Source organism: Ambystoma mexicanum, chromosome 11 (genome assembly GCF_040938575.1).
Source record: "Ambystoma mexicanum isolate Mex_15411 chromosome 11, UKY_AmexF1_1, whole genome shotgun sequence".
NCBI classification, from domain to species: domain Eukaryota; kingdom Metazoa; phylum Chordata; class Amphibia; order Caudata; family Ambystomatidae; genus Ambystoma; species Ambystoma mexicanum.
The window spans coordinates 1,100,836,842-1,100,864,206 of record NC_090934.1 but is presented as its reverse complement, the minus strand read 5'-3'; the positions used below and the strand labels follow the sequence as shown (position 1 = coordinate 1,100,864,206).

The following is a 27,365-nucleotide window of genomic DNA, read 5'->3' as shown; positions in this document are numbered from 1 at the left end:
TGTACCACATTTAGACACAACTGTGATAAATAGCATGTGCCCTAATAGCGTCACTGTGTTAAAGTTGAATCTAGAAAGTGTGCCCTAATGGCATCACTGTGTTAATGTTGAATTTTGAGGGTATTCCCAACATCACTGAGTGTGCCGTAATAGCATTACCGTGATAAAGTTTAACTTGGAAAGTGTGCCTTAATAGCGTCACTGTGTTAAATCTGAACTTAGAAAGCGTGCCCCAATAGCGTCACTGTGCTAATATTGAATCTAGACGTATTCCCAACATCATTGAGTGTGCCCCAATAGCATCACTATGTTAAAGTTGAACTTAGAAATTTGCACTTATAGCGTCACTGTATTAGAGTTGAATTAAGATGGTATTCCCAACATCATTGAGTGTGCCTGGTCGCAAACACGTTACTGATTACCACAATATCACACTACTACGCTTACTCTCTCCTATACACCACCATTCAACTAGAACACAGCAGTACTATGACGCATTCGGTAAAGCTGTTCTCATACTAACATGGCTCATCAAACTACCCATCATCCTAATAAAACACAGCTAGCTAGCATACAGCGACAGGGTAGGCGTCTCCTCAGGCCTAACGCAGCCAGAACTCAGTCTGGATGTCCACCCTCCAGACTGAACACATTCAGCTGATCTCCTCAGCACCACACCTACCGCTAAGAAGCAGCTATCATGCAACAACCACACCAGCTGCACACATACCTGGTGCGCCCACGCACTTTACGACTCTCTCAACTGACTTGAACTGTGGTTCCCGATGGCGTTCAACCTACCAGCACCTTGAGATCATACCAATGATACATAAGGCGCTTGACAAATGCAAAATAACATAACGCAAGTATATTTTTGTGTTGAGTAATAATATTTATAATTAGAGAATGTGTCTCAACAAACAGAATAACCTACTTAATCTGAGTGAGTATATTCAAAATCTGAGTCATTAGTAATATTCAAAATGGCCGCCGCATTAGCACGGCAAAGTCAACTTGCAAAAAGAATAGCGTTGTCATTTCCATGGCAACACAGGGTACTCAGCAATCAGAGACACGGTAGCTCGGGTTGACGTGCAGTATGCTGTAAACCGCTGCATATTAGGTAAGTGTTTGAGCTTAAATATCCTTGCAGGAACTATTGCTTACAATGAGCGTACATACAGATTTTGATTTGATATATTTCTTCTGTAGAACACGGAGCTCTACAGGGACGTGAGACAAACGCGCCTCTTTCGATCACAGGTTAGTAAGCCATGCATAACAGTACAACAAGGTTTCCTGGACCCACACGGTTCCCGGGCACTATCTACTAATACGTAAGGTTTTGTCACATAATGGCACACTCAAAAATTATCAAAAAAGGAATATAGAGTTGTACTTACATGCATTAAAAACGGCAGTAGTAATGTGCAAGCATCTAACTACACAAATGCACACCGCAGTATTAGTGTTTAACACAGGGTGATGCTAAGTAAACCCACAAACAGTTGCTACAGTGTTATCTTCACTGCGACTAGCCACAAAATAAGATTTATGGATAACAACAAGCTAACAGTGCAAATGCAGATATTTTTTATGTGGACTGTGTGAAAAATGTAAATAATATTGGATTTTTGTGTATTCTTTTCTCTATCTAGATGTAATTACATGTTGGTTTGTCTACTGTGGGTGCCCTGTTACCGTTTCAAATTCTACAATTGCATATTCACATTGGGGATGATGCGCACACATTTTTGTAAAATGTGTGTGTATAGACAGGTTGTGTCTAAACAAGCAGACGGGGACTGTGATTGTTTTGGATAAAAAGATCAGAACATGTGGCATGAAGGACAGAAGTCCGAAATGAATAGGCCATAGACCTGTTCCTTTTGTGCCTCTAAATTTGTACACCTAGTTTTGGTGTTACTAAGCAAAACAAAAATAACATATACTTGCATAACAAAGTGCTCTAGTTAAATTGTCTTAATTGACTTGATTTGGAGAATTTGGAAAAGAATAAATAAACAAAAAGATTGACCCTTCTTGGGCTAGAGGGTGTGCGGTCCACACCGACAGCTCATAAACCTTGGTCCTAACTCTTCATTTTACTATAAGTACCCAGCACGGTGGTACTGTATAGTGGACTGCATCCCAAAAGAAACAATTGGAATAAGATTTACGGAATCAAAATTTATAACGCAAGCAGTGCCTACTCGCCACCACAGACAATAGATACCTTAGGGTTGTCTGCTCCCTCCCATCCATGGGACAATATTAGCCAGCAGATATTCTGGCTGAGGCCCCAAAGAAAGAAACACAATTGCCTTTCAACCAGGCAGTAGAGGCATCGGTCCTGGAACTGTTATTTTTATTTTTTATTTTTTTTATTTTATTGAGCATTTGTAAGGCGCTTTATACAGCAGAATGGTTTCAAAACGCCACAAGGCTAAATGGGAACTGAGCAGGAGGAATAAAAACAATGACAAAACAGTAATATACAGTTGTGGTCCTACTAGGCCTTGTTGCATTCGGCCTTGCAAGTGCATTGCATGGAGCAGGGAACAGAGGAGTGGGCAAGTGCTGGAGGAGGTTCCGGCAGTGAAGTGCTAAGGGCAGCCGAGGAGAAGAGCCTCAGGCTAAGTGCTGGTACAGGCAACTCTCAAGGTGGGATGTGACGCCACCAAGCAGTGGCTTGCAGGGCAGTGCAATGGGGGGTAGGAAGGGTGCTGGTATTGACTGTGAGAAAGGGCCTGGGAGATTCAGGAGGATAAGGCCATTAGTCACAGCGGCAGTGGGGTGATTAGCATGGAACGGAAAGAGGTAGAGATTTAAGGAGGTCTGGCTCAAGTCTGAGAGGGGTAGGGAGGCTGTTTCAAAGGGAGGCACCAGCCGGGAGAGAGACTTGCCCCCCACTCTCTGCTCGGGGAAGCGTCTGACAGAATTGGAATTAGAGGAGCGTAGGGCTCCAGCTGGAGAATATTTAGTGAAGGAAAGTTGGAGACAGCGTGGTACAAGGCCCCAGAAGGCCTTATGGGTGATGCAGAGGGTCTTGAATTTGGATTAGAGTCCAGGAGAGCTTTTTACTTCCAGTCTTTGTGCGGTGGGAAGGATAAGTGATAGAATAGCAGTTAGAATAGATAGGAGAGATGGAGAGTGCCATGGGGGGTATAGAGGAAGAGGCGATGAGCAGGGCAGCTGCACAGTGCACAAGAATTCATCAAGTGTCCTAGCAGACGAGCAGGAACAGAGGAGGAGGTCTGCAAAGGAAGGCAAACAGTGCACAGAATAAAGAGCACACCAAGTTATGAATTTGACAAAAAGCAGTAGAAACAGCACAACATGGAGGATAAAGATAATATAAGGTGCTCTTGAAGAGGAATTATGGGTTTGGCACTAGCAGGCAGCAGAAAGCAAACTATATGTGAAATTTACGGTAGATACACAAATCCAGTGTGAAGAAGATAGGGTTTGCAGTCAGGCTGTAGGGCAAGGGAGGTAGGATTCAGCAGCCAACCAGTTAGAGGGTAGTGGTGCAGGAGCAGGTCATTTGGGTGCTTACCGGTAAGAAATAGCACATTTTTTATGGTTTTGAAATGCACGGACACAGTACGTTTGCAGGAGTGGCAGCATGGAGTCGGGCTCCCGCCAACACCGGACAGGGGCCTTAGTGGAGAGCCTTTGTTGGGGCTGGTTCAGCCTGCCAGCTCCCTGATTGGATTAAGGCTGATTAGGATGGCCAATCAAAGGCAAGGCTGGCTGGAGAGGCATTCTGGAGTAAGAAATGGTGACTGGGCTGCTCAGAAGAAAAGGAGCAAAATGTTGAAAAAGCAGCAAAAAGCCAAGCCGCAATTACATCCAGCTCCCACACAGCAATTTGGGTGTAACTGATGCCGAAATCTCATGTTGCGCACAGAGCTATGTAGTACCCTGATGAAGCCCTAGTGGGCATACTTGAGGACCCGTTGCTGCAAGGAAGATGGTCATGGCCTCGTGGTCACAGGGAGGCTGCAGTTTGCATCAGCTGTGTGGATGCCGGAGCATGAAGAAGTGACTGTCTAAACCGTCCTCAGTCATGACTGTTAACCCTGACCTGGCAGAAAAGCACAGACCAGCACCCTCAGACCCTCTGTTCCTATTTGCCCATGCATCACCAAACTGCTTGGTTGTGCACAATGCCCCGGCATGTCCGTAAACCACCTCTTTACCTTCTGACAGGGAGAAAAACTACTGGATGTAAGGGGCAGGATCATATTTGTCTCTGAAAGCTTGGGTCTGCGATGCGTCAACACCTCCTGTGCCCTCGCCATATCTTTTTTTCTGCTGTGGTCTGTCATATCGGAGGCAGTTGAACGAATCCCTGAGGGCGACACAATGGATGGATTTGAGGCTTCAGTCAATGACGGCAAGGTGACCTCATGCCAGATCCTTCAATCAGGCTTGGATACAGCGGCCTGTGTAGCCAGAACAATGGCTACCAGCATAGTTTTGAGGAGATGTACTCAAGGCTGAGGATGTCCGGTTTGTCCCAGGATGTCCAGGCAAAGCATCTGAACACTGCGCTTGACGGCAACAACCGGTTTGGTAAAAAGGCCAATGAATCCACTCAAAAATTCCAGGCCTCAAAGGCCATTGCAAAGTCGCTGGATGTCCAACAGCAGCAACCTGCATGCCCCTGCGCCCAGGGGCAGGGTTTTTTGCCCCTTCACCTTGTATGCCCACAGGGGGAGATGTCAAGGCCTCTCAGGAAAGCAGGTGCAGCACTGCCCCAACAGGGGTCGAGGTAGAGGTGCTCCGCAGGGGAGGTGTCAACCTCCACCCTGCACACTGCTGACCCAGATGTGAAGGCTCTGAGTCAGACCACCCGTCCCCTGTAGGGGGCAGATTATCCCAATTTGGCGAGGAGTGGATGATTACCACTTCCAACGCCTGGGCCTTACAGGTCATTTACAAGGGATACTGTCTCCCTTTTGCTCTTTGCCCTCTGGACCATTAACCGGATGGCCAGTTTTTGCCTCCAGACTCCTTTGTGTGGGAGGAGGTGCCTCAGGTTCTGTCAAAAGGGGCGATAGGCGTGGTACCTGGTTCGGAATGAGGCAAGGGCTGGTATTAAACTGTTATCTAGTTCCTGAGGAGGATAGGGGCCTTCATCCCACCCTACATCTGAGGCTTTTGAACTTATAATACAAGTTCAAAATGGTAACTCTAGCCCAGATCCTTCAGACCCTGGAGCTACAGGAATGGATGGTCTCCCTGAATCTCCAGGATGCATGCTTCAATGTACCCATCCACAAGAAGCACAGGAAGTACCTGAGAATCAAGATGGGAAATTGCCATTACCAATTCGACTTTTCTTCTGCACCCTGAGTCGTCACCAAGCTGCTGGCCGTGGTAGCGGCTCGCCTCAGACCTGTAGCCAACAGACTTGTATCTGACGAGAAGCATGTTGCACAGCTTAGGGTTTTCCCTGAACTTCAGGAAGTCTCAGGTTTTTCTGTTCCAGACCCTCCGATTCATCAGAGCGGTTTTGGACACTCGCCTGAGTCGGGCTTGCCACCCGAGGACAGAGTAGCGAACATCTACAAGATGGTTTGTGTCTAATCATAGGAAGTGCCAGTGGCTCATTTGCGCATGAGGTAATTTCAGTGGATGCTGATTTGCCAGTGGCTGGTTTCAAGGACGGACATGAGATATTTTTCCGGTTTCTGCAAAAGTGTCCAGAAACCTGGAGTGGTGACAACCTACTGTGATGGCCGTTGTTTCAACAAACCTGGCCCCAACTGACTATAATCACAGATGCATGCCTGCAAGGCTGTGGTGCTCAACTCCAAGACCTTAGGTTGAGTGACATTTGGTCCCCATCAGGGTGCCGGCAGCATATGAACTTGCTGCAGTTGATGTCAGTCAGGCTGGGCCTGGTCGCCTTCCTCCCCCTGTGCAAGGCAAGATTGTGTTGGTCCTAACAGACCAAGCACTACCTCAACAAACGGGTGGTGTGGGCTCCTTGCCTCTGTTCAGAGAAGAAATGCGGTTGTGGTTCTCTACTCTGGAGAACAATGTGTGTCTGGCGACAGCTCATCTGGCCAGCAAGGAGAATATGCTAGCTGATGCCTTGAGCAGACTGTCTCCAGCCTCCCACGAGTGGAAACTGTGTCAGGAAGTTCTGGAGGAGGTGTTCTCGTGCTGGTTAATTTCTCAAATGGATCTCTTCACTTCCAGTGTGAACAGGAAGTGCAAGTCGTTCATCTGCAGGGAATTTCTCCGACAGGGAGCTTTGGGGGACTCCTTGATAGTCGAGTGGGACTTCGCCCTGCTTTATACATTTCCGCCGATCCCGGTCATACTGCTGGCTCTCGGGAGGCTACACCTGTTTGGGTCCGCGATGATCTTGATAGCTCTGGATTTGGCTCAGAAAACATGGTACCCAGAGTTACTCGACATGGCCATCTGCCCTCCCTGGCACCTCCTGCAGAGTCCAGAGTTGTTCTCTCATTCAGAGTGGCGTGTCCTCCATTAACCAGGAGGCTGGGAAGATAGCTCAGGGGCAACACGTTTGTCTTGGAAGCAAGACCAGTTCAAATCCCGGTCTCACTCTCGGGTATTAAGCGCTTTATAAAAGAACAATTATAATTATAATTCACCACCAAATCCATTTCATGCGTGGAGGTGGCATAGGTATTCGGCTTGGTTTGGGTATAGGGATCTGGACCCTTTTACCTGCCCCACATCCTTTGTTCTAAATTTTCTGCTTTGTTGGCCCAGACAGGCCTGCAGATTGCCACTGTGAAGCAGTATCTTGCTGCCATTTCGGCTTTCAAGAAGACCCCTGATTTAGGGTTCTTTTTCCCACGATCCCTACAGTGATGCAATTCCTGAGGGGTCTTTGTTAGTTTACCCTGTGCCATTTTGTTGCTCTGCCGTGGGTTGTGAATTTACTGTTAACTTTTCTAATGGGCTCTCTGTTTGAGCCCCTTCATTCTTGTTCATTAAGATTGCTTACCCTTACGGAGATACTTGTAAGTCCTTTCCGCCATCCTTGTAGGCGTCCCCCAACATGGGGACAGAACCGGAACCTTTGGCAGCGAAAAATTTATTTTAGGGCGCGACCTCGGGCATGGGAATGCTCCGCAGAGGCCCCGCCCTCCAGCGCCTCCCCTCAGGCCCTTTTTCCACACAGTCGGGTTCGGGCCTGCCAACCAGCGCAGAGATTTCTTTAGATTTCCGCTTGCTCCCCGTTTTGTTTTTTCAATCTTATTCAACTTCCCTTCTGTGCCTCGCCTCGCCTCCCCCTGTGAATGTTGGCCTCATGCGACCACCCGTTCCTGGCCTCGGACCCCCACACACTCTGTCTTGAGTGTTTGGGGCCCGACCACCTCTGGAACGCATGTTCGGCCTGCAGCGCTCGCGGTCACAGTGCATTGACGAATCGGTTGTTGCAGTGGAGGGAGATCTTCCACACTTCTCCTCCACCTCACCTTAAGGACTTTGTCTCCAGGACCAATCATCAAGACAAAGTAGGCCCTCTGTTCAGCATGTCTCAACAGCGCAGCGACTCCTTCCCCAGGGTTCACATGGATCGGGGTTGCTCAGATTCTGGTTCGAGCAGGGCCGATGCCTTTAAGGCTACTGGCTCCCAAACCCATGGGCCCGGGGGATCTTCCGAGCGCTCCAGGGACAGACCTAAGGCCATCCTGGCTTCCGGCTCCCAAGCTGATCGGCTTAGGGGCCCCTACCAGGTGGGCCTCAGAAGGGCGATTAAGTTTGTCCTCTTCTTCGAACCCAGGGGGTAAGGGATCGTTGAGTGTCACCTCCAAGAGTCTGTCCTCTGCACGAACCGACACAGGTGTAGCGGGCGTCCCGCCTACCGGAGCTTTCTTCGAGGTCATGAGTAAAGGCGTTAAGACTACCGGTCGGCCGAGGGATCAGCACCTACAAGAGTGATCTTTCAATCAAAAAGTAAGTTTATTTGGATAAAATCCATAAACCACAACAAAGACAATGCAACAATACATAGACATAATGTGTAATCACAATAAAAACATTCAATAAATAACAACAACAGTATAAACATAACATTAAAATTGGCCTTCGACCGCAGGTTTTCTTCTATTCCATGCCTTTCTTAAAAATTCAAAGCACCCCCATGCGACAGCTATTGGTTCACCTCGTAGCAAAAAAATGAGTGCAGGTCAACATTGGTTAAAATTCGCTTCTCTTAGCAATGGGAGGTAATGGTCTTCTTTCTAATGTCTTCATTGACTGAGCAGAACAGGACAAAATGCAACAAGTCTTCTTATTCAGCACTGCAACCAGGACAGGCTGCAGACTGCTCATAGCCAGGCCAGTTCCTCATATTGTCTCTCAGCCACAAAAGATTAAAACGGTCTCTAGTCAGTGCCCAGCAGTCTGCAGTTTTGTTACTATGTAGAAGGTAACGCTGAATTACTTCTAATTGCCTAGGTAACAGGTGTTTTCTATTTGATTTGAGTAAAAACCCAGTCGATTCACGATTTGTCAAAATTATGAAGCGAAACTCCCGCTTATACTCATTGCACTCAGCTAGAGATAATAGTGTGTCTGGGCATTGCAAACTCTGGGCATTCAACTGTTCTAGACAATTTGAGATAAAATTCAGTCATGGTACTTTACGCCAGGAAGAGCCCAACAATAGGCCTTTAATAATATCGTGAGAGAGGCTGGCTCTTGAGTTTGACCATACTCCTAACCAGTGCAAAAGTGTTGCCATATACCAATCATTCCCTATATGAGTAATGTCCAATTCTATGTGTACATCATAATTCGGGGCAGAGCAGAGGAGGCCCAATCATTTTTCAAAAAGTTGTTCTTAATTACCTCTATGCATGTTACTTTTTCATTTGCCCACAATGCTGCCCCATAATTAGTTGCGGCTTTGACTTGTACTCTATACACCTCCATAATGAGGTTAAGTGGTTGGCCCTGACACATGTTCCTAAAGCGTGAAATACCCTGCAATGTCCGTTTCATTTTCATGCTCTGTTTCTGCACATGGCTGCCCCTGTCAATTTTAAGTAAAACATATACTCGGGTAATCAAATTTAGACACCCGCGGGATAATGGCACCATTTCTTGACATGTTGCGCATTTTTTATCTTTTTACCCCTCCTTTGGGTGCATGCCATCACTACTGATTTGCTGGTGTTAACTTCAGATCGGGTTAAAATTAGTATAAACATCTATTAGCTACTGCAGGGCTTTTGGGGTACGGGTTATTAAAACTGTATCATTGGTGTAAGCCAATACTGGGAGTGCTTTAGCACCCACCCTAGGATAATCTGCCTTCTACTCCACCAGAGCCCTATAATAGACCATTAATGTACAGAGCAAACAGTACTGGAGCTACAACGCAGACTTGGCGCACTCCCGAGGCTACCTCAAAGTAGCCCATGCATTGCCACTGCTCCCCAAATCAAACACAGGCTCTAGTGTCCTCATGGATGATTTGTCACACTTTTACCAACTTGGCCGGGCAGCCCACAGACCTGAACATCTGCCATAGCAGAGCCCTATCCACTCTATCAGATGCTGTGCTCAGGTCCATGAAGGCCAAATACATCGATTTGCCCTTTGCAAATACAGAGGACGCCCCAACCAAATATAAATTAAGAGCTTGGTCTTGTGTGCCCTGCCCTGGCCTAAAGCCATATTGAATTTACGAGAAGATTTGGCTATGCAGGATCCAATCCTCTAGGTGTTACAAGACAGCACGTCCAAAGACCTTGAAGGAGGTGTCCAACAATGAAATAGGCCTGTAGGCCAGCAGACTTCCCGGGTCACCTTTTTTAAACATGGGTTGTATAATTGCGCTTTTCCACGATTGTCGGTATCCTACTGTTTCCAAGTAGGAATTAAAACAAATTGTCAGAAGTGGAGCCCACAATTCCAATTCCCCCTTATATAGATCTGCAAGAACTGCATCTGGACCCAGGAGCAGGATTGTGCGTTTGCTGTTTGACTGCCGTTTCCACCTCCTTCAAATTCAGCCGTAATGTTGAAAACTGATCACCACCTTCGTACCTATATACCTGACCCTTGAACCCAGCTTCTGCTTTGGATGCAAGCTCCGACCTGTATCTTCCCTTGTCTGAGACCTCTCGTGGCTCTAGCCTCCGTGCCCTCACACCCTGGGCGTGGCGCAAGGCTTCAAAATGGCGGAGAGCCATGTGGCGGAACATGTCAGGCCGGTGGCCATCTTGGATCCAACTCGGGGCCCACCCGTACTTTTACCCATTGAATGGGCTTTGCAAGATGATCCCAGCCCCCTTCCCTCTGGAAGCGGCAGCGGATTGTACGATACAGGCATTTGGTCTCCTCAGGGGTACTACATCTACCCATCACAGCTTTACGGCTACACACCCCAGGCGCCTCCGTGTTTTGACCAGGAGCGGAGGCTCACTGCCTCAGATGGATGGGTCCCAAGGGACTTGGTGGCTTACGAGGACCGCTTCTTCGAGCGCTTCCTCTTCCTCATGTATTCCCCACAGATATAGTGAAGGATATAGGGAAATAGGTCATCCCGTAGGTGGCACCGCCCTGGCCCTCTCCTCTTGGGTACTCCTTCCGTTCCTCCAACACTGCCGGTTCCAGTGCCAGTCCCTCACCCAGTACAGGCTCTACCGGTTGTTCAGACCCCTTCCCCCACCTCCTCTACCACCAACTCCTCCCGCTCAGCAGCCGTTGGACCTGTCTTGGGTGGCGGACTTAAGGGGGGACCCTGCTGGCAGCTGTGTCCCAGGGTCCGGATTCCCCTTGGTCTATGATAAAGGGGGGGTCGGCGATGATGACGCCCAGGACGTTTAACCCTCGGCATCCGTTAAGGCCTTTCATGACTGCCTTCAGGACCTGGCAGAGTTCTTTGGGGTCTCGCTGCCTAAGGACGCCCCCCCCGGAGTCATGAGTGCTAGCTGAGGTCTTGGGTAAGTGTACCACGATCTAGTTTGGCATCCCTCTCCAGAAGGATGTCTGGCAGGTGGTGCGAAGGGTCTGGCAGAAGCCCAGGGTCAATGCCCAGATGAACAAGAAGTTGGACAGCAGGTTCAGGCTGACGGATGGGGAGCCAATCCCCCTGGCCTCATTCTTCAGTGGTGGCTGCAGCCTCCTTGTATTCTAAACCATCGTCTTTGTCGTCCCGGGGAGCCACCTCCAGTTGTCTTTCCAAGGAGGCCAAACTCCATGAGTCTTTGGGAACGTACTGTTATTCCATCTCAGGACTGCATCTGCGGCAAGCCAACGGAGACGCCCTCTTGGCTGCAGCTAACCAGAAGCTGTGGCGGGAGCTTGCAGAATGTCTGCCCGACCTCCCTTTGGGCAGGCAAGCCTCCTTTGAGGCCAGTCTGGCTGATGCCCGGGCCATCGCGCAGGACTTCATGAAGTCTTCAGACTCCCACATCGACACAGCCAGCAGAGGACTGTCAATTGGTGTTCAGATGAGAGGGACGGCGTGGATGCATGTCACTAAGTTTTCATCTGACGTACAGGAGCGAATCCTGGATCTGCCCTTCGAGGGCATGGACCTTTTTCATGGTGTCCAGTCATTCATTCGAAAACAAAAGGATCGAATGCAATACATTCGAGTCAAAAGGACTGTAAAAAAAAAGACTGCCTTTTTATTAATGTCTTTTTTTGTTTGGGTTTTGGTATAAGTAAAATTAATGGTTTTTGGCCTAAAAACACGTGTTTGGGGGGGGGGGTCTTTTTTTCCGGTCCTTTTGACTCGAATATATTGCATTTCGATTCTTTGTATTCGATCCTTTAACCCATAACCCTTTTTCATTCGTCAACGGGTGATCAGTTGACGAAGAAGAAAACCTCCACTCAAACCGCCACGTCCTTGGCCATCCTGAAAAATGCCAGGACAGAAATCCTTCCCTCAGGCTCGGGCAGGACTGAGTTTAAACCCAGCGCTTTCTCTGGCTTCAAGGGGTTCTGTGACAATGGTACACAGAGGCCTGACAGGTCGCCCAGCCACAACAGGAGGACACAGCAGAGGAGGTTGCACAGGTTTTTCTGCACCCCCTCCTCGGCCCCCAAGAAGCAGTGATGTCAAGGTCGGGGAACACAGCTCACCTGTCGGGGGCACGGTTAATGAGCTTCAGGCGCTGTCCTCGTGCGAGCCTGTCGCGTTTCAGAGACCTGCTTCTTGTGATGTCATCAGCAAGGCAGCTACTTGGCCCACTTTGTCAGCCTTACGTAAGCACTAATCACTGGACACCAGCTCCAGGCGCGATGCTGAGTTTGGTCAGGTGGTTCTGAAGAACCTTTAGCTAAGTCCTTGATATGAGGCAGGTTATCACAGGTCCACCTCTGTTTCTTGTTAGTTGGAATCACCCACAAGGATGGGGGAAGGGGACGGAACGTATGAGTAATTAAAGTTACTCACCGTAGTGACTAGAGTACTTATAGTCCCCTTTACTCCATACTTCACACCCACCTTCCCCCACTAGTATGCCAAGTGCTGATATGTATAAGAGTTGCCAGGTATCTAAGCGTCCGATGTGTTCGAAGGGGACTGAGGTGAGGCATCAGAGGGCGGGGCGTTCCCACGCCCAAGGGCTGCACCCCCACATGCTATACTAAATTTAAAGGGTACACTCAATTATTCACTGCCAAAGTTCCTGGTACTGTCCCAATGTTGGGGGACGCCCACAAGGATGGAGGAAAGGGAACTATGTACTATGAGTACTCTAATTTTTCCCGGTAGCCATCGCTTCTGCTAGACGTGTGAGTGAGCTCCAGGCGTTGTCAGGCAAACCCCTTTATTTGGTTTTCTCCAAAGAGAAAGTAACGTTGAGAATGAGACCTTCTTTCTGAAAGTGGTCTGACTTCCATCTCTCTGAAAATATCCATATGCCTGTCTTTTTTCCGCCACCTCATTCTTCTTAGGCAAAGGAGCGATTCCATTGGTTGGACCTGGTGCAGGCCCTCCGCTACTATGTCTCTCGGACAAGAGAGGCCAGCAAAGATTACTAGCTTTTCATTGGTTATACTACTGCCCGTGCTGGCAGAGCTGTGACTATAAACAGACCCTGTCAAGGTGGATCATTCTCTACATCTCAGAATGCTAGGACCTGTCTGCTAAGGAAGTGCCTGAGGGTCTCCGGGCACACTCTACCAGGGTACTGGCCTCCACCCCACCTTGGCTCTGCAACATGAGGTCTTTTTTTCTGGTGGCTTCGTGGACTTCTTTGCACACATTTGCTAAACATTACTTCTTGGATTCTCTGTCTGGTCAGGATGCTTGTTTTGGCAGAGGTCCTTCAGAACTTTCTGGTTTAGGTGGTGTCCTCACTATCCTCACTTCTCCAGATTCGATCAAAGATAAGGAATCAGTGGGTGGAAGGAATCCACTAGAAGAGCAAATTACTTAACCTCTCGGAAATGTTCTTTCTGATGGATCTTCCTCCCACGGATTCCTCATCTCCCTCCCCACCTAACCTTCTTGGCAGATAGTACACATTGGTTCTGCAGTCCTCAGTGGTAGAGTGCCAAGGAAAAAGGGTGAAACTAAGCTTACGTTGTGCAGTTCCTCTGTATATACTGGCCCAGATGTCAGGTTTGGGGCGGGATGCCTAAAGGCGTCGAGAGTAACTGCCCTTCGCCCCCTGGTGGCAGAAAAGTTTCTGAGGAGCAGGTGCACTGGGAGATATATATCAAAGATGAGGAATCTCTGGTAGGAGCATATATCAGAAAGAACATACAGAGAGGAAAGCAATTTGTTCTTCTCTGTGGTCATGGTGATGGGAGCAGTAAGTCCTGATCTGCCAAACCCAGGCCCCAGGCACCGTGTGATAGGGGGGGACCTGCCTTGGGATAACCCGTTGTAATAACCCTGCAATATATCACCAGGCACCAATGTCTCCCTAACAGCTCAGGATATTACTCCCCTTTCCTTCTCAGAGGGTGTCTGAAAGCAGATGCTATGTTTTTATGTTAAAGAGCAGCTATGCCCTTGCAGATGGTAAACAGCAGAGACTGCAGAACTGTCATTCCCAGTCCTAACTTCCCTCTTCCCTCCTGGTCCTCAAGCTGAACCCTCAGCATCCATGTGTAATAACTCTGCTCTTAAGAAGAAGTGTAAGTGTAAGTGTTAGGGGAAAGGATGGATCTGGCCTCATCCATAAGCACTCATTAGACCTACCCTGCCCACCCTCATGGAATACTGCTGCACCTTTTTCTTTCGTATGAATTACAATTTGCTATATGATTGAATCAGGGCATGTGTTGTCTGCCTTTTCTGATATAAAAGCAAGGGACATAGTTTGAATATTAGACAGGTGTAAAAAGCAAGCTGAACCATTATCCCATCAGAGCCTCCAATTCCTTTGTCCAGGAGCAACATAGATATATTACTTAATGCTGCAGCATAAAGAAGAACACATTACATATCTTTGGTAATGTTCTTTCTGATGTATGGCTCCTCACAGATTCCTCATTTTTGATATATCCTTACAGTGGCAGCTGGTACGGGAATCTTTTTTTACCTGCTAGAAGCCAGGTGTGCTTTTTCACCATGCCTTTTTGACGGACCCCTGCTTGGCACCATGAGTGATGGCATCCATCTCGTATGTAGAGCTCACTGTGCCATTTGACCTCAGTTCCACCCCTTTCCCCATCTCAGCAGCTGAAGAAACAGGAAACAGAACATATGGTCTTCCTTCTTACAGCCAAAAGCTTTTATGGTGAGGATCGGAAGTGGCTGTTCCTAGTATTGCGTCCGATACAGTGTGGCTTGATGCTCTGATGTTTTGAGGTTCTTTCCTCTAGCTTTCTATAGTTTTACATGGTACAGACTGCTGATCGCAGCAAGACCACAGAGTAGAGCGCAGGACGCAGCGAGATCGGCGTGGCCAGGAGGTACTGTTACGTCCTATGGCTGATGTCCCACTGTGGAGGACCTCCTGCTCTGTTCTGCCTTGCAAGATGGATGCACAAGCACGAGTCCTTACCCAGTGAGTAAAATAACCGGGCGAGCTCGTGAAGGTTGAGGCTCCATCGGCTGAGTTGGTTACCAGAGGCCGGTGGTTTATACCTAGTTTATATCACCGAGGTTGGCTGCAGGAGTGTGCCCGTCTTATTATTGTTACCGGAGTGGAGTGACTGAACTTTGTGCTGGCTATTAGCAACTAGCACTAGTGGGATTCTTAGTCTGTGCCTTGCTGGAATGGTGAACTACTGCTGTAGCCCGAACTTATTTCGTTTTGCTTTATTACACACTCCCCATTTAAAAACTACAGGGCAGCGTGGAGCACTGCTGTTGGTGCTTCAGCAGGTGTGCAACATCTCTCCTGCGGGATGGGTGCCCCAGTCACTCATTTGTGGATGCCCATGTATGAATTGAGTCATCATGCTAAAATGTCTTTGGCACGCTTAGCGGCACTCCACCTGGCAATTGAGTTTCCCCCCCCCCCCCTCTCCAAGCGAATGTAGAGTCAGAGAGGATACTTTGGGTAGGGAGGCTCCTCAAGCATTACTGAACAAAAACAAAAAGGCAGTAAAGATGACCTCCTATTTTAAGGCTGTACAGAAAGATAATACGGCCACTAACCAGCTACATGCCACCCCTAGTAGTTCTAATCTTGCCATAATTTCCTCTCTGCCGATATTAGATTCAGAGTTGTGTATGCCGGGTGCCCCAATAGAAGCACAGGTGGAATGGGATGACTTTTTTATCTTACTCCTCCAATTTTCATTGAAGCTGCTAGTCAAGATTCGGACACATCTTGCGTATCTTCAAACTTGAGCAGGACCACCTCCGGTTCCGGAAGCAACTCAAGACCTTCCTTTTCACTTCCGATTTCTCTCTCCCCCTCTCCCTTGCTGATGTTCCTGACTGCTCCGCACAACGGTCATCTCGCCACCCACTAAGCTTCGGGTCCAGGCTCCTGCATGTGCAGTTGCTCTGCACTTACAGGCCTGTATCTGCAACCCTACTGTCCCCTGTTTTTCTGAATTTATGAGCCACTTACCGCAGCACTTATGAGATACCTGCACTTCCCCTTCCCTCCTCCCCCGGCACTTGAGCGATCTTGATGACACAAGACCTAGTAAGATCGTTGTTTTGTCCTCTCCTTGTCCTCCCTTGTCACGCCTAGAAACACTTGTGCGTTATAAATGACTTATCATATCATATATCTACCCATTGTCCTGTCCCTCCCAGTAGACCATCTATGTTGAGACCCTTGGACCATACAACTCCTGTTGGCGGGACCCAGTGTTACAGAAGATAAACCAGGTTTTATGTGCTTTGGTTTCCCTATACAAAAGTATTAAGGCTGAAACTAAACTCCACTCATTTCTCTTGGAACCTATATTTTAAACTGAATAACTTATGCATGCCCTCGAAACTGAAGGAATTTTTCCAATCCTCTCAGTCCTATTATATGAAGAAGGTGCAGTGTGGCACTGCCAAGGATTGTATACATTGTATAGATAGTTCATTTTGCTCAAGTCAGTAACGGGGCTCCCGTGGGGCAGGGGAGTGACTGGGATCTTGCATGGGCAGTCTGCCATGGTTACATTTATTGATACCGCTGGTGGGAGTTCCGGGAAGTCTTGTTGCTAATGTGTAGCTGCTGGAGGGTTGGGATGGTCCCCCTGCCAATTTGGTCATGTGTCTAAAGCAAGGGCTCCGGTTATACTGAAGAAGGTTTCTGTCTTGGGGATTGAGGGGAAACGAGTGTCCCGTGCAATCGGGAAATTAAGTTGGTGAAAAGGAGAATTTTTAAAAAGGGCCCACCAGTGCAAGAATAGAAATCCAAAAATAAACCCAAAAAGATCAATGGGAACTCATTGAGGAAGTTCCTTAGATCATTGAATACTTGTAACACCTTGAATTCTGACATACAGGAGGTGTCTGGCCCTAATGAATTGGGCCACAGTAAGGAGTGTAATGAATCCTGTGAAGTCCTCACTAATTCTCCGGATGTGACCTCCTCCCATGAGGCCAGGGGACGGCAGTAGTTGCCTGATCCTGACCCTGGGGGTGGTAATAGCTTGATGTGCCTTATATATGCGATGGACGACATTACTTCTGGCGCCAAGGAGGTGTCCGTCATGGAGGGTTGGCTCTGAGACCCACAGTGCACCCTGTTGGTGACAAGGTTTTGGATACCAGCTTCTGCTGCTAGGATGCCTCTAAGATGAGAAATCTCTGTGAGTCCCAATCCATTAGAAAGTATTTCTACATTTTGGGTCCCTGAAAGAAGAGTTAAATTGACCCCCTTCTGATATGTTACTTTAAGTATTTAAATGATACAGCACTTATCCACTGAAATGCCCAAAGCTCTAAATATGTTGAGAGCTGGAATTATTTCAAAAGTTGTACCTTTGAATATTTATATTTGTTGTACTTGTATACAACACTTACTAATTGTGTAAACAAATATATGGTTCTATTGCCCAAATCTTTGGTACTCATCGTATTGACCTCAGAAACATTAATGGGCAAAGGCAGCTCCTGCTGGGGTTCAAATATCTGGACGTCATGTCACAAGGGATTCCACAAGGAGTGCATTAACTCTATGAGCAATCATGTCAGCATATTAGATTCTAGTTAGTGCTGTTTAAGGAAGTATTCTATAATTTAAGTTCATTTCAAATACAGGTGTATTTTCCTTGCCACTTTTATGCAAGGTTTAGTTAGATTAATTGCATTTTAAGTACATAACAAAATGTTACCTTTTGGTGTGTTTTGCGATCATTCTCGACACAACACAAGTTTCCTTCATTAGTATTTAAAATATGTTAGTATTCTATATAGAGCAGAATCTTTCTATTGCAAGATAATATATAAATACTTTTCTAAATCTTTCTTTCTCTTGAAGGTTTGAAAGGGCTTTTAGATATTCAATCACACTGGGTATCAGCTTTATGTTGGCCAGAAGAAAGCCCTGCTGGAAGCTGTACTACTGACTCTGAAATGTTATTGGTTGGTCGCATTGATGGCTCCCTTGGCCTTATTGAAGTTGCAGATGCATCTACCATGCACAGACATGAACTGGAACATTGCTACAGGAAAGATGGTGAGCAGCTAGTGAAACTATTGGAACTAGAACTATGCAAAAAGATGTTGGTGTATAATGTCTATCTCTATGGCTATATTTTTGTGTGGCTTTATTGTTGTGCTAGTTTTGCCAGTTGTGCTGCTGTTTCGTTATCCTGCGAAGGAGAGATGTTTGTGTTAAAAAGCATGTGGGATAGGATTGAGACAAAATGTGACGGTATTTAAATGAAAATTAAACTTGTTTTCAATTCCTTTAATGTCTTAGTTAAATAGTTAATTGTAACTTGTTTATTCTGTCCAATTTGCTACCACAGTTTTGTAGGATGGTAAGTAATAGAGTTACTTCTATAAATGCTGTATTTGTCTTGGAGACGCTCATGCTGCACTCCTTATATAAAAGAAATTGACAGTTTTTTGTCCTCCTTGAAACTAGAATTGGAGGCACCTGGGTGCAATTCTATTTCTCGCACATCGTTGTTTGCGTTCTTGGTACTGTGATTGAACAACCCCTTAGCTGAGAGTTACAAATGCCATGTCAAAAAGAAGCCAAATAATGAATATGTGAGAATGCTAGTTTTTGATCCTGTGCACCTCCAGCCACATATGGCTTCAATTTCAACAGTCCTCTGCTTTTCGGGACTAGGTGCCTCTTGGCTGACCTTTGATTCCTATTGGAATTCCTGACCCTAATGATCAGCCTCCAGATTTGTCGTCTTTAGCTTTCGACTTCAAGTACATTTTTAGTTGGGCTGGGTTCTGGTTGTGTGTATCCTGTTCCTCCCAATATTACAAATCTGACCCCTACAGTGTGCACATTGTGTCATGGTCTGGATTACTGTTGTGCTGATTGCCCACAATATGGCCGATTTTTTAATAGGGTGATAAATGCTTTCCTTTTCAAATATCTGGCGTTCTGCCTGCAGGCACCCACTGCAGGATTCTAGGAAGATATGAAATAGAAAGGTAAAAACTACTCTAACACCTTCAGTTAGTGAAGTCATAGATAAGGCGCATAGATTCTGGGTCTGTATTCTGACAATATTGAGGCAGTACCACCTGAGGTGTCTCCAAGGTAACTAGCAATAGCTCTAACAATAACTCTGGTATCAAGGTTCAGCGAGGGACACCTGCTGTTCTGGAGCAAGATTTGGTTTAAAAAAAGACCAGGATTTGGTTTAAAAAAAGACCAGGCGGTTCTGTGAGGTTTTTTCCCTCTCTTGTTGGATCTCCCCTCCAACATCCAATGATACACAAGTAGTTGAATTCCTCTCAGTGACACTTTGGTTTCCAGAAGGGAATTCCCATACATCTTTGCACCACAACAACCCTACCTTCTTCATGGAGTACCTATATACGATACCATGTCTCACTACTCGCCCACATCCTCACTGGGTGCATTGTGGCAGAAGCCTCCTTATGTGCACAGTGGGCTTCATCTGATCCCACTTGGGCATCACTCGTTTTAAAGGAAGATAAGCTCTTGTAGGCGCACTTCCGAAGGGTTTTAAGCTAGTGCGACTCTCATTTTACATTGTGAACGCACACAGTTTTTGTGGCAACTAATCAGAGTTTATGGGGAAAAATTGCTGATTTCGAATGGATTGTCTTCCCACGTATTCCTCATCTTCGTTATATTCGCCAGATTGCTGCTTCATTTCAGAAATGTTTTCGCCAGAGGGCGCTGTGCTCGAGGCCGCGTAGCTTGGTCCCTCGAAGGCCGCTGTCGAGCGTCAACATCATCCTTCGAAGGTCTCGAGCCGCGCCCATTGGTTCAGTTCCGTTTTTCCGAGCTTCTGCTTCGTGTATCAAACCGGCTCGTCAGTTTTTCTCATCGAGAAATGTCTTCTTCCTCAACCCCGACTACACCCAAGACAGGTTTTAAAAAGTGTCTCAAATGCGGAAGAAAGGTGTCCATTACAGATCCTCACTGCAACTGTCTTTGGTGCCTTAGTCCTGATCACCGAATCGACGAGTGCGGGGCGTGAGGCGATGTCGAACAAGGCTCTTAAGGAACGCCAAGGTAAGCTAGCGGTTGGGGAAAAGTCTTTAAAGTCTGCTAAAAGACTCAAGAGAATCGAGCTCTAAATCTCGTGAGTCGAGGCGATCGAGGTAGAAAAGTCGCTCGAGGAAGAAGTCCTCTTCCTCGTCAAAAAAAAAATGAAAAAAGCGACGTTATAGATCTTCGTCCTGTTCTTCCTCGCCCGACAGAAGGTTAATTTCTTGTCTTTTGAAGCATGATTCCCCAAAGAAATGGGAGGCTTTTAAGGCTTCAATGCAAAAAAATGTTGAGAAGGCGGCCCGACCCCCTCAAAAAAGCTACGTGAAGAGCATGTCTCTGTCCACTCTAAAGGTGACAGAGGGAAATCCAAAACGTCTCACACTAAATCTGACAAAAAGTCGAGGGCCTCCTCGGACAATGATTTTCCAGCGCCACATGAGGCTGTACAGAAACCTTCGGTGCATAAATCGAGGTTGCCGGAGGACAAAATGGCGTCCTCATAGTTGAAGTCGGCTATCGACTCGACGCGTCCTTCGACGACACCGTGAAAGCCATATTTTTAAATCTATGTCTGCTATTTTTGAGGATCAAACCTCTGATGAGTAAATTACATCAGCTGGTGTTAGATTTGGGACAAGAGAAGTCCCTGAGGAACTGGTAGATCCTAATTCAAAAAGGTCAGATCTTTGACTGCCTACAATCGGCCAGTGGCCTAGATACCTCACCTGAGGTAGATTTTGAAAGGCCTGACCCCACAGACCATGCTAAACCAGGGTATAGAAACCTCAGGGGAAGAGGTATAGATTTTATGGGGTGGAAGTCAGTGTCCCCAACATATGACTTGGACGACTTAACAGACATTATTGATGAAGGACCTCAGAAAGACCTAGTCCTTCCCTTCCTCAAAGCTCTTCAAAAGAGAATTATGACGAATTGGGAGACACCTGAATCTCTATCAGCTGTGAATAAGAAATTTGTAGGAAAGTATAGACCTGCTCCCTCGGATCCAGACCATTTATCTAAGCATCCTTCGCCTGAAAGTTTGGTAATTCAAGCTGCGACTTCGAATAGACAGTCTGCTTATTCCTCTATGCCCCCTGACAGGGACGATAAAAAGATTGATGCCTGGGCGAGGATGGCTTTTACTTCTGGTAGTATGGCCCTTAAGTCTACTAATGTGACTTTTACATTAGCTAGGTTCACTTACACCCTGTGGAACTGTTTAGATGCAGCGGCTGATCACATCCCGGAAGGTGAGGAGCGGATGGTTTCCTGGTGATAGTAAAGGTTGGGAAGGAGGCTATGGAGGAGTGCCTCAAGTCACGACTGGATACTGCAGATAGTATAAGCAGATCTATGGCATCTAGCGCAGTCTTGCGTAGATTTGCATGGCTAGGAAAATCTGGTTTTGTATCTGATGTTCAATCAAGGTTACTTAATATGCCCTTTGACGGCTTGAGGTCGTTTGGCAGCAAGGCGGACGAGAGCTTGGAGAAGCTGCAGACCTCGAAAGCGGCAGCAAAATCACTCAGCGCTGCTATAAGGCAACCTCAACAGCACTCTTACGCAGGGTCATCTTCCTGAAAGAGTCGCCCTTTTTCTCTTCTATTCCTCTTTTGGAAAAGGGATAGGGCAGGCCAGTCAAAGGGGACAACAAAGAAAACCCTTTCATGTTGGAAAAGGGAGAGGTGCTAGATCAGCCACAGCAGCGGCTACTACCTCCTCAGCCACTGCAAAACCACTTTGAGTCCTAAACACACAAGACCCCGGTGGGAGGCAGAATCACTCAATATCTGGACGAATGGCGGGGCATTACGTCGGATGCCTGGGCACTAGAGATAGTGACCCATGGTTACTGTCTTCCTTTTCATCAAAGGCCCCAGGATCATCCACCGGGAGCCAACTCTGTAAAAATTCCAGACCCGCTCCTTGTGCAGGAGATTTTAACCCTGCTAGAGAAAGGTGCAATAGAACATGTACCTGTAGCAGAGAGGAACAAGGGTTGGTACTCCCCTTATTTTCTCATCCCCAAAAAGGACGGAGTATTGAGAGCCATCTTGGATTTGAGAAATTTGAACAAATTCCTCAGGAAGGACAAGTTCAAGATGGTGACACTTTCTCAGATCCTTCAGGCTCTTTAGCTTCAGGACTGTATGGTTTCATTGGACCTTCAGGATGCTTACTTTCATGTGCCAATCCATCTCAAGCACAGAAAATACCTGAGGTTCGCAATTGGTGGATCTCACTATCAGTTTCGAGTTCTGCCACTTGGGCTGACCGCCGCCCGAGGGTCTTCACCAAACTAATGGCGGTAGTGGCAGCGAGTCTTGGAAGGGAAGGGATTCACATTTACCCTTATCTGGACGATTGGCTAATCAAGGCAAGTTCACCCAAACTGGCCCAGGGACGTCTGGCCATGGCCTGTCACTTCCTTCACAAATTGGGCTTCTCGCTCAATTACAAGAAGTCACAAATTATTTCGAGCCAAAGACTCCAATTCATCGGAGCGGTCCTAGACACCACCTCAGGAAATGCCTCGCCTCCCAAGGAAAAAACTCACCACATTCTGCATATGGTAAAGTTTCAGAATGCCCAACATCTACCAGCGTTTGACTTCCTAAGGTTGCTAGGCCTCATGGCATTCTGCATTTTTCTGGTGCTGGAGGCTCGACTGAGGATGAGACCCCTTCAATAGGCCCGCGGGACTCAATGGTCCCAGTTTTCAGGGGAGATGTCAGATCTTCTACAAGTCCCGTCGAAAGTGGCTCAAGATCTCCTTTGGTGGGCTCACAAGGAAAATATCCTCAGAGGGGAACCTTTTTGGCAACCATGGACGGAGATAACTGTAGTGACGGACGCTTCACTCACAGGGTGGGGAGCACACACCAACGATCTGACAATCAGCGTTCGTTGGTCTCCATCGGAGTCCAAACTACACATCAACCTTTTGGAGCTGAGGGCAATCAGACTCGCACTGAAGGCCTTTCTGCCCTCTGTACAGGGAAAGAATGTCCTGATAATGACGGACAACACAGTGGCCATGTACTACCTCAACAAACGAGGAGGCGTAGGATCACTCCCACTGTGCAGAGAGACAATGCAGCTCTGTTTCTGGGCAATGCAAGAAGGAATCTCTCTGTCGGCAGTTCACCTAGCCGGAGAGCTGAACACGGCGGCAGACGCTCTGAGCAGGCAGGGCACAGTCTTCCACGAGTGGGAGCTAGCTCAGGAAGTCCTTCAAGAGATCTTCGCCCTTTGGGGAATCCCTCAAGTGGATCTGTTCGTGACCGGTGCCAACCGAAATTGCAAACTGTATTGCTCAAGGAAATTTCCCCCGAGAGGAGCTCTAGGAGACGCGTTCATGGTGGACCTGGATATTTCCACTCCTTTACGCGTTTCCTCCAGTCCCTGTGATTCCTCAAATAATCGGGACGTTGAGAAAGTTCAGGAAAACCATGATCCTCATTGCCCCGGATTTGTACCCAGACCTTCTGGACATGTCCATCTAACCTCCAATACATCTTTCACAAAGAGATGATCTTCTCTCGCAAGAGGAAGGTCGGGTTCTCCATCCAGAGGTCAAGACACTCAACCTTCATGCTGGGCTTCTGAGAGGTTGAGATATAAGGATCGGGACCTCCCGGATGACGTTATGGCTATTTTGCTCTCGGCCAGCAACAAAATCCTTATACCGGTGTCGTTGGAAGAAATTCAGTAACTGGTGCAGGGATAAGAATGTGGATCCTTTTCAATGTGCCACTTCCATGGTGCTTTCCTTTCTATTACATTTAGCCAACTCGGGGCTCCAAGTTGGAACTATTAAAGGATATTTGGCAGCGCTATCCATCTTCAAGCGCTCCTCAGAAGAAGTTTCATATTTCAAAATGCCTTTACTTATCCAATTTCTTAAAGGATTAACAAATGTGTTCCCTCCTACACCTTTCCAAGTTCCCATTTGGGATTTAAATTTTGTTTTAAAGTTTCTTGTGTGCCCCTTTTGAGCCTTTACATTCTTGTCCTTTAAGGCTCCTAACTTTAGAAACGGTTCTACTAGTGGCTCTAACTTCAGCCCGCAGGGTGAGTTAGTTGCATGCGCTCTCTTGCAAGCCTCCTCACATAGTTTTCCATAAAGATAAATTTGTTTCAAAGGTCAAGCCTTTTTTCCTACCTAAAATAGTTTCGGATTTCCATCTGTCACAGAAAATCACCTTACCATCTTTTTATCCTCCTCGGCACGCTAGTAAAGAGGAGGAAAGATTTCACAGACTAGACCCTAAAAGGGCTCTCAGTTTCTACATATCTAGACTGGAAAGATTTAGACAAACAGATCAGTTGTTTGTCAGGCATACTGGACACAAATTAGGCATTGGTGTGTCCAAACAAACTATATCCAGATGGATTATCCTAGCAATATCTGAATGTTACAAATTGGCTGGGAAGGAGCCTCCAGATGGTTTAAGGGCCCATTCAACCAGGGGCATAGCAACTTCCACGGCTCTTCAGAGGGGTGTCCCAGTGCAAGACATTTGTGCTGCGGCCACTTGGGTCATCAATGCACACTTTTGCAAAACATGTTTAGACACCACTTACCAAGGAGGCCTTTTCGCAAAGCCGTACTTCAATTTGTGCATAATTGAAGAACTATGGTACTCCCTCCTCCTCTAAATTACAACTGCTGAGGGAGTCTATCTAAGATGAGGAATACGTGGGAGGACACAATCCATTCGAAGAACAAGTTACTTAACAACTGTAACGTTCTTTCGACTGGATGTTCCTCCCACGTATTCCTCATCAACCCTCCCAACCTACCCCTCCGTACAGTTATTACGCTTGTTGCACTTGTACTTAAGAGCCTGAAATCTGCCGACACAGAATACAACTGATGCGACCATTAACATTGAAAAAACAGAACTGAACCAATGGGCGCGGTTGAGTCCTTTATACGACGGATGTCGTAGACGCTCGACGGCGGCCTTCGAGGGACCAAGCTACGCGGTTTAGAGCACAGTGCCCTCCGGCGAAATAAATTCCGAAAAGAAGCAGCAAGCTGGCGAATATATCTAAGATGAGGAATACGTGAGAGGAACAACCAGTCGAAAGAACGTTACAGTTAGTAAGTAACTTGTTCTTCTTTCCCAGGCCTTTCTCTGTATCACCTTGAAGGTTTTAAATCTAGTGTGGTGGAGGCAAAGCATTTGGCTCAAGATCAGTCAGAATCTTCCTTTCTTTATGTGGATACCACTGGATAAGGGAAACGTGAATGCAGACATTGACCATGCTACCTGCATGTACTATACTAGATTTACAGTTCATAGCCAGGGTTGTATTCTTGATTTCCCTTTCAACAGGATCGGTTCCATTCCTCCTGGATTAAGAGTTAAATAAAAAGAAAATTATCACCCAGACAGTTCTAGCAAATCCAAGCAAGTCATTTGCACACTGCCAAAGTTGACAGGATTCTATTTTTGCTGTCTTTAGGGTTTTCAAGGAGTGCGGGGCATGGCATCCTTATATATCAAATAGAGAATGCTGCCTCCATTGGCCCCCAATGAAAACCAAGCAAGCCTTACAGTAGTGCTAGCACTTTCTTCTTTCAACCTTTATCTCCTGCTTGAAAAGGTCAGGATTGGGGGTAAGTCTCCGCTCCACCTGTGCTTCTATTGGGACCCAGATTGCAGAATATTTTTGTGTGCAGGATTGGTTATGCTTGGTGGACATGAAAGATGCTTTCCTTAATATACCCATTTGGAAAACACTCTGCAGGTATCCAAGGTTCGAGGGGATTGGGTCCTCCGACGTATTCCATATCTATGACATGTAATCACCACAGCTGTGCTGCTTCGGAAACTTTTTTCTGCGTCCTGCGTCGATGACGTCGATGCGCCATCGTCGAGGGCCTCCTCCGACGTCATCCGATGTGATAAGTAGGACGCACGACGCCCGTAACCTCAGTTCCGTTTTTTCTGCGAACGTGTTGCTTCGTGAATCTCGGTTAACGCCTTGACTCTTTGGAGTTCTGTTCTTCTCGGTTCTTCGAACCTGTTCGTTTTGTGAAAATCCTTCGTGTGAAGATGTCTTCTACTTCGTCTTCAACCCCGCGTCCGGGTTTCAAGAAGTGTGGGGAGTGTGGGTCCAAGATGTCGGTGACGGACTCGCACGACGCCTGCCTCTGGTGCCTCGGGGAGGCCCACGACACGGATGACTGTATCGACTGTCAGTCGCTCACGTCCAAAGCCTTACGCGAACGTAAGAAGAAGTTGTCGGTAGGTCGGGTGTCCAAGCCCAGGAAGTCGAAGTCTGTGGGACTTTCGACGGATGATTCGAGGGGTGACTCTCCGCGTCATCATCGGAAGTCTCGTGGGTCTCCTTCTAGGAGTCGGTCTAGCCACTCCTCAGCCTCTTCGAGGCATTCTCGGAAGCGCCGACACCAGTCGTCTTCCAGATCCTCTTCGGAGGACTCTGCCCGGCACGTCGCTTACCCCACCAGCCGTGCGACGCCGGAGGAATGGGCTTCCTTCGGGAAGAAAATGCTGGCGATTCTTGAGTCGCAGGGTACTAAGCCGTCCGCGCCCCCGAGTGGGGTCGGTCGTGAGAGGTCGAGAGACACCGCTCGCAAGAGTGGTCGGCAGGAGTCACGGGAGAGGTCCCGTTCGGACAAGGAGACTCGTTCTCGATGTACCCGTTCCAGGTCCCGGTCCTCGACGTGTTCGAGACCGTGTGCACCTGTGAGGTCTTCGAGGAAGACATCGACGTCTGAGGCGTCGAGGGCATCGACAGGCTTTCTCAAGGCACCGGCTCCGAGGAAGTCGTTGAAGCCGTCGACACTCAGGTCGTCAAGGGACACGCTCGGGGCTCCGGCCTCGAGGGCTGTGTCGACGCCGCCGATGCTGGAGGCGCTGCATCTGACGCCGGCGCCGATTCGCTCGACGCCATCGACGCCTTTTGTGTCGGAGGTACCCCGTGGCACGGGAGAACCCCCTAGGAAGGCTCTGGTTAAGAGCAAGCACTCTCGGGTGCCTTATTTTCGCCACCTGGACTATATTTCAGAGGCGGATGAGGATTCTGATGGCCTGGTTCCTAGTCAGGTTCCAGATGAAATTGTCTCGGGCCATAGTCAGTTTGACGATTTGAGACAGTCACTGCATGATGCCAGTGGACTGGACACCTCTCCGGAGGTGGAGTTTTGTAGGCCTGAGCCTGGCTCTCATGCCGATTCCTCGTACCGGCGCCTTATGGCTAGGGTTTATGAGTACTTGGGATGGTCTGCTCCCCCAGGGGAGTTTGTGCAGGATGATCTGACGGACATCCTTGATGTTGGTCCCCCAACTG

At 47.6% G+C, this 27,365-nt stretch overlaps 1 protein-coding gene across 10 annotated transcripts in view; it reads left to right on the top strand.

Moving 5' to 3' along the window:
• HERC1 (HECT and RLD domain containing E3 ubiquitin protein ligase family member 1) overlaps window positions 1–27,365 on the top strand; it is a 3,379,312-nt gene that overhangs the window by 2,576,361 nt on the left and 775,586 nt on the right. For all 10 annotated transcript variants that reach the window (XM_069624399.1, XM_069624403.1, XM_069624396.1 and 7 more), the window contains exon 54: window positions 17,859–18,056. In XM_069624399.1, the coding sequence (XP_069480500.1) occupies window positions 17,859–18,056 (198 nt within the window). The remainder of the gene's footprint in view (window positions 1–17,858; window positions 18,057–27,365) is intronic.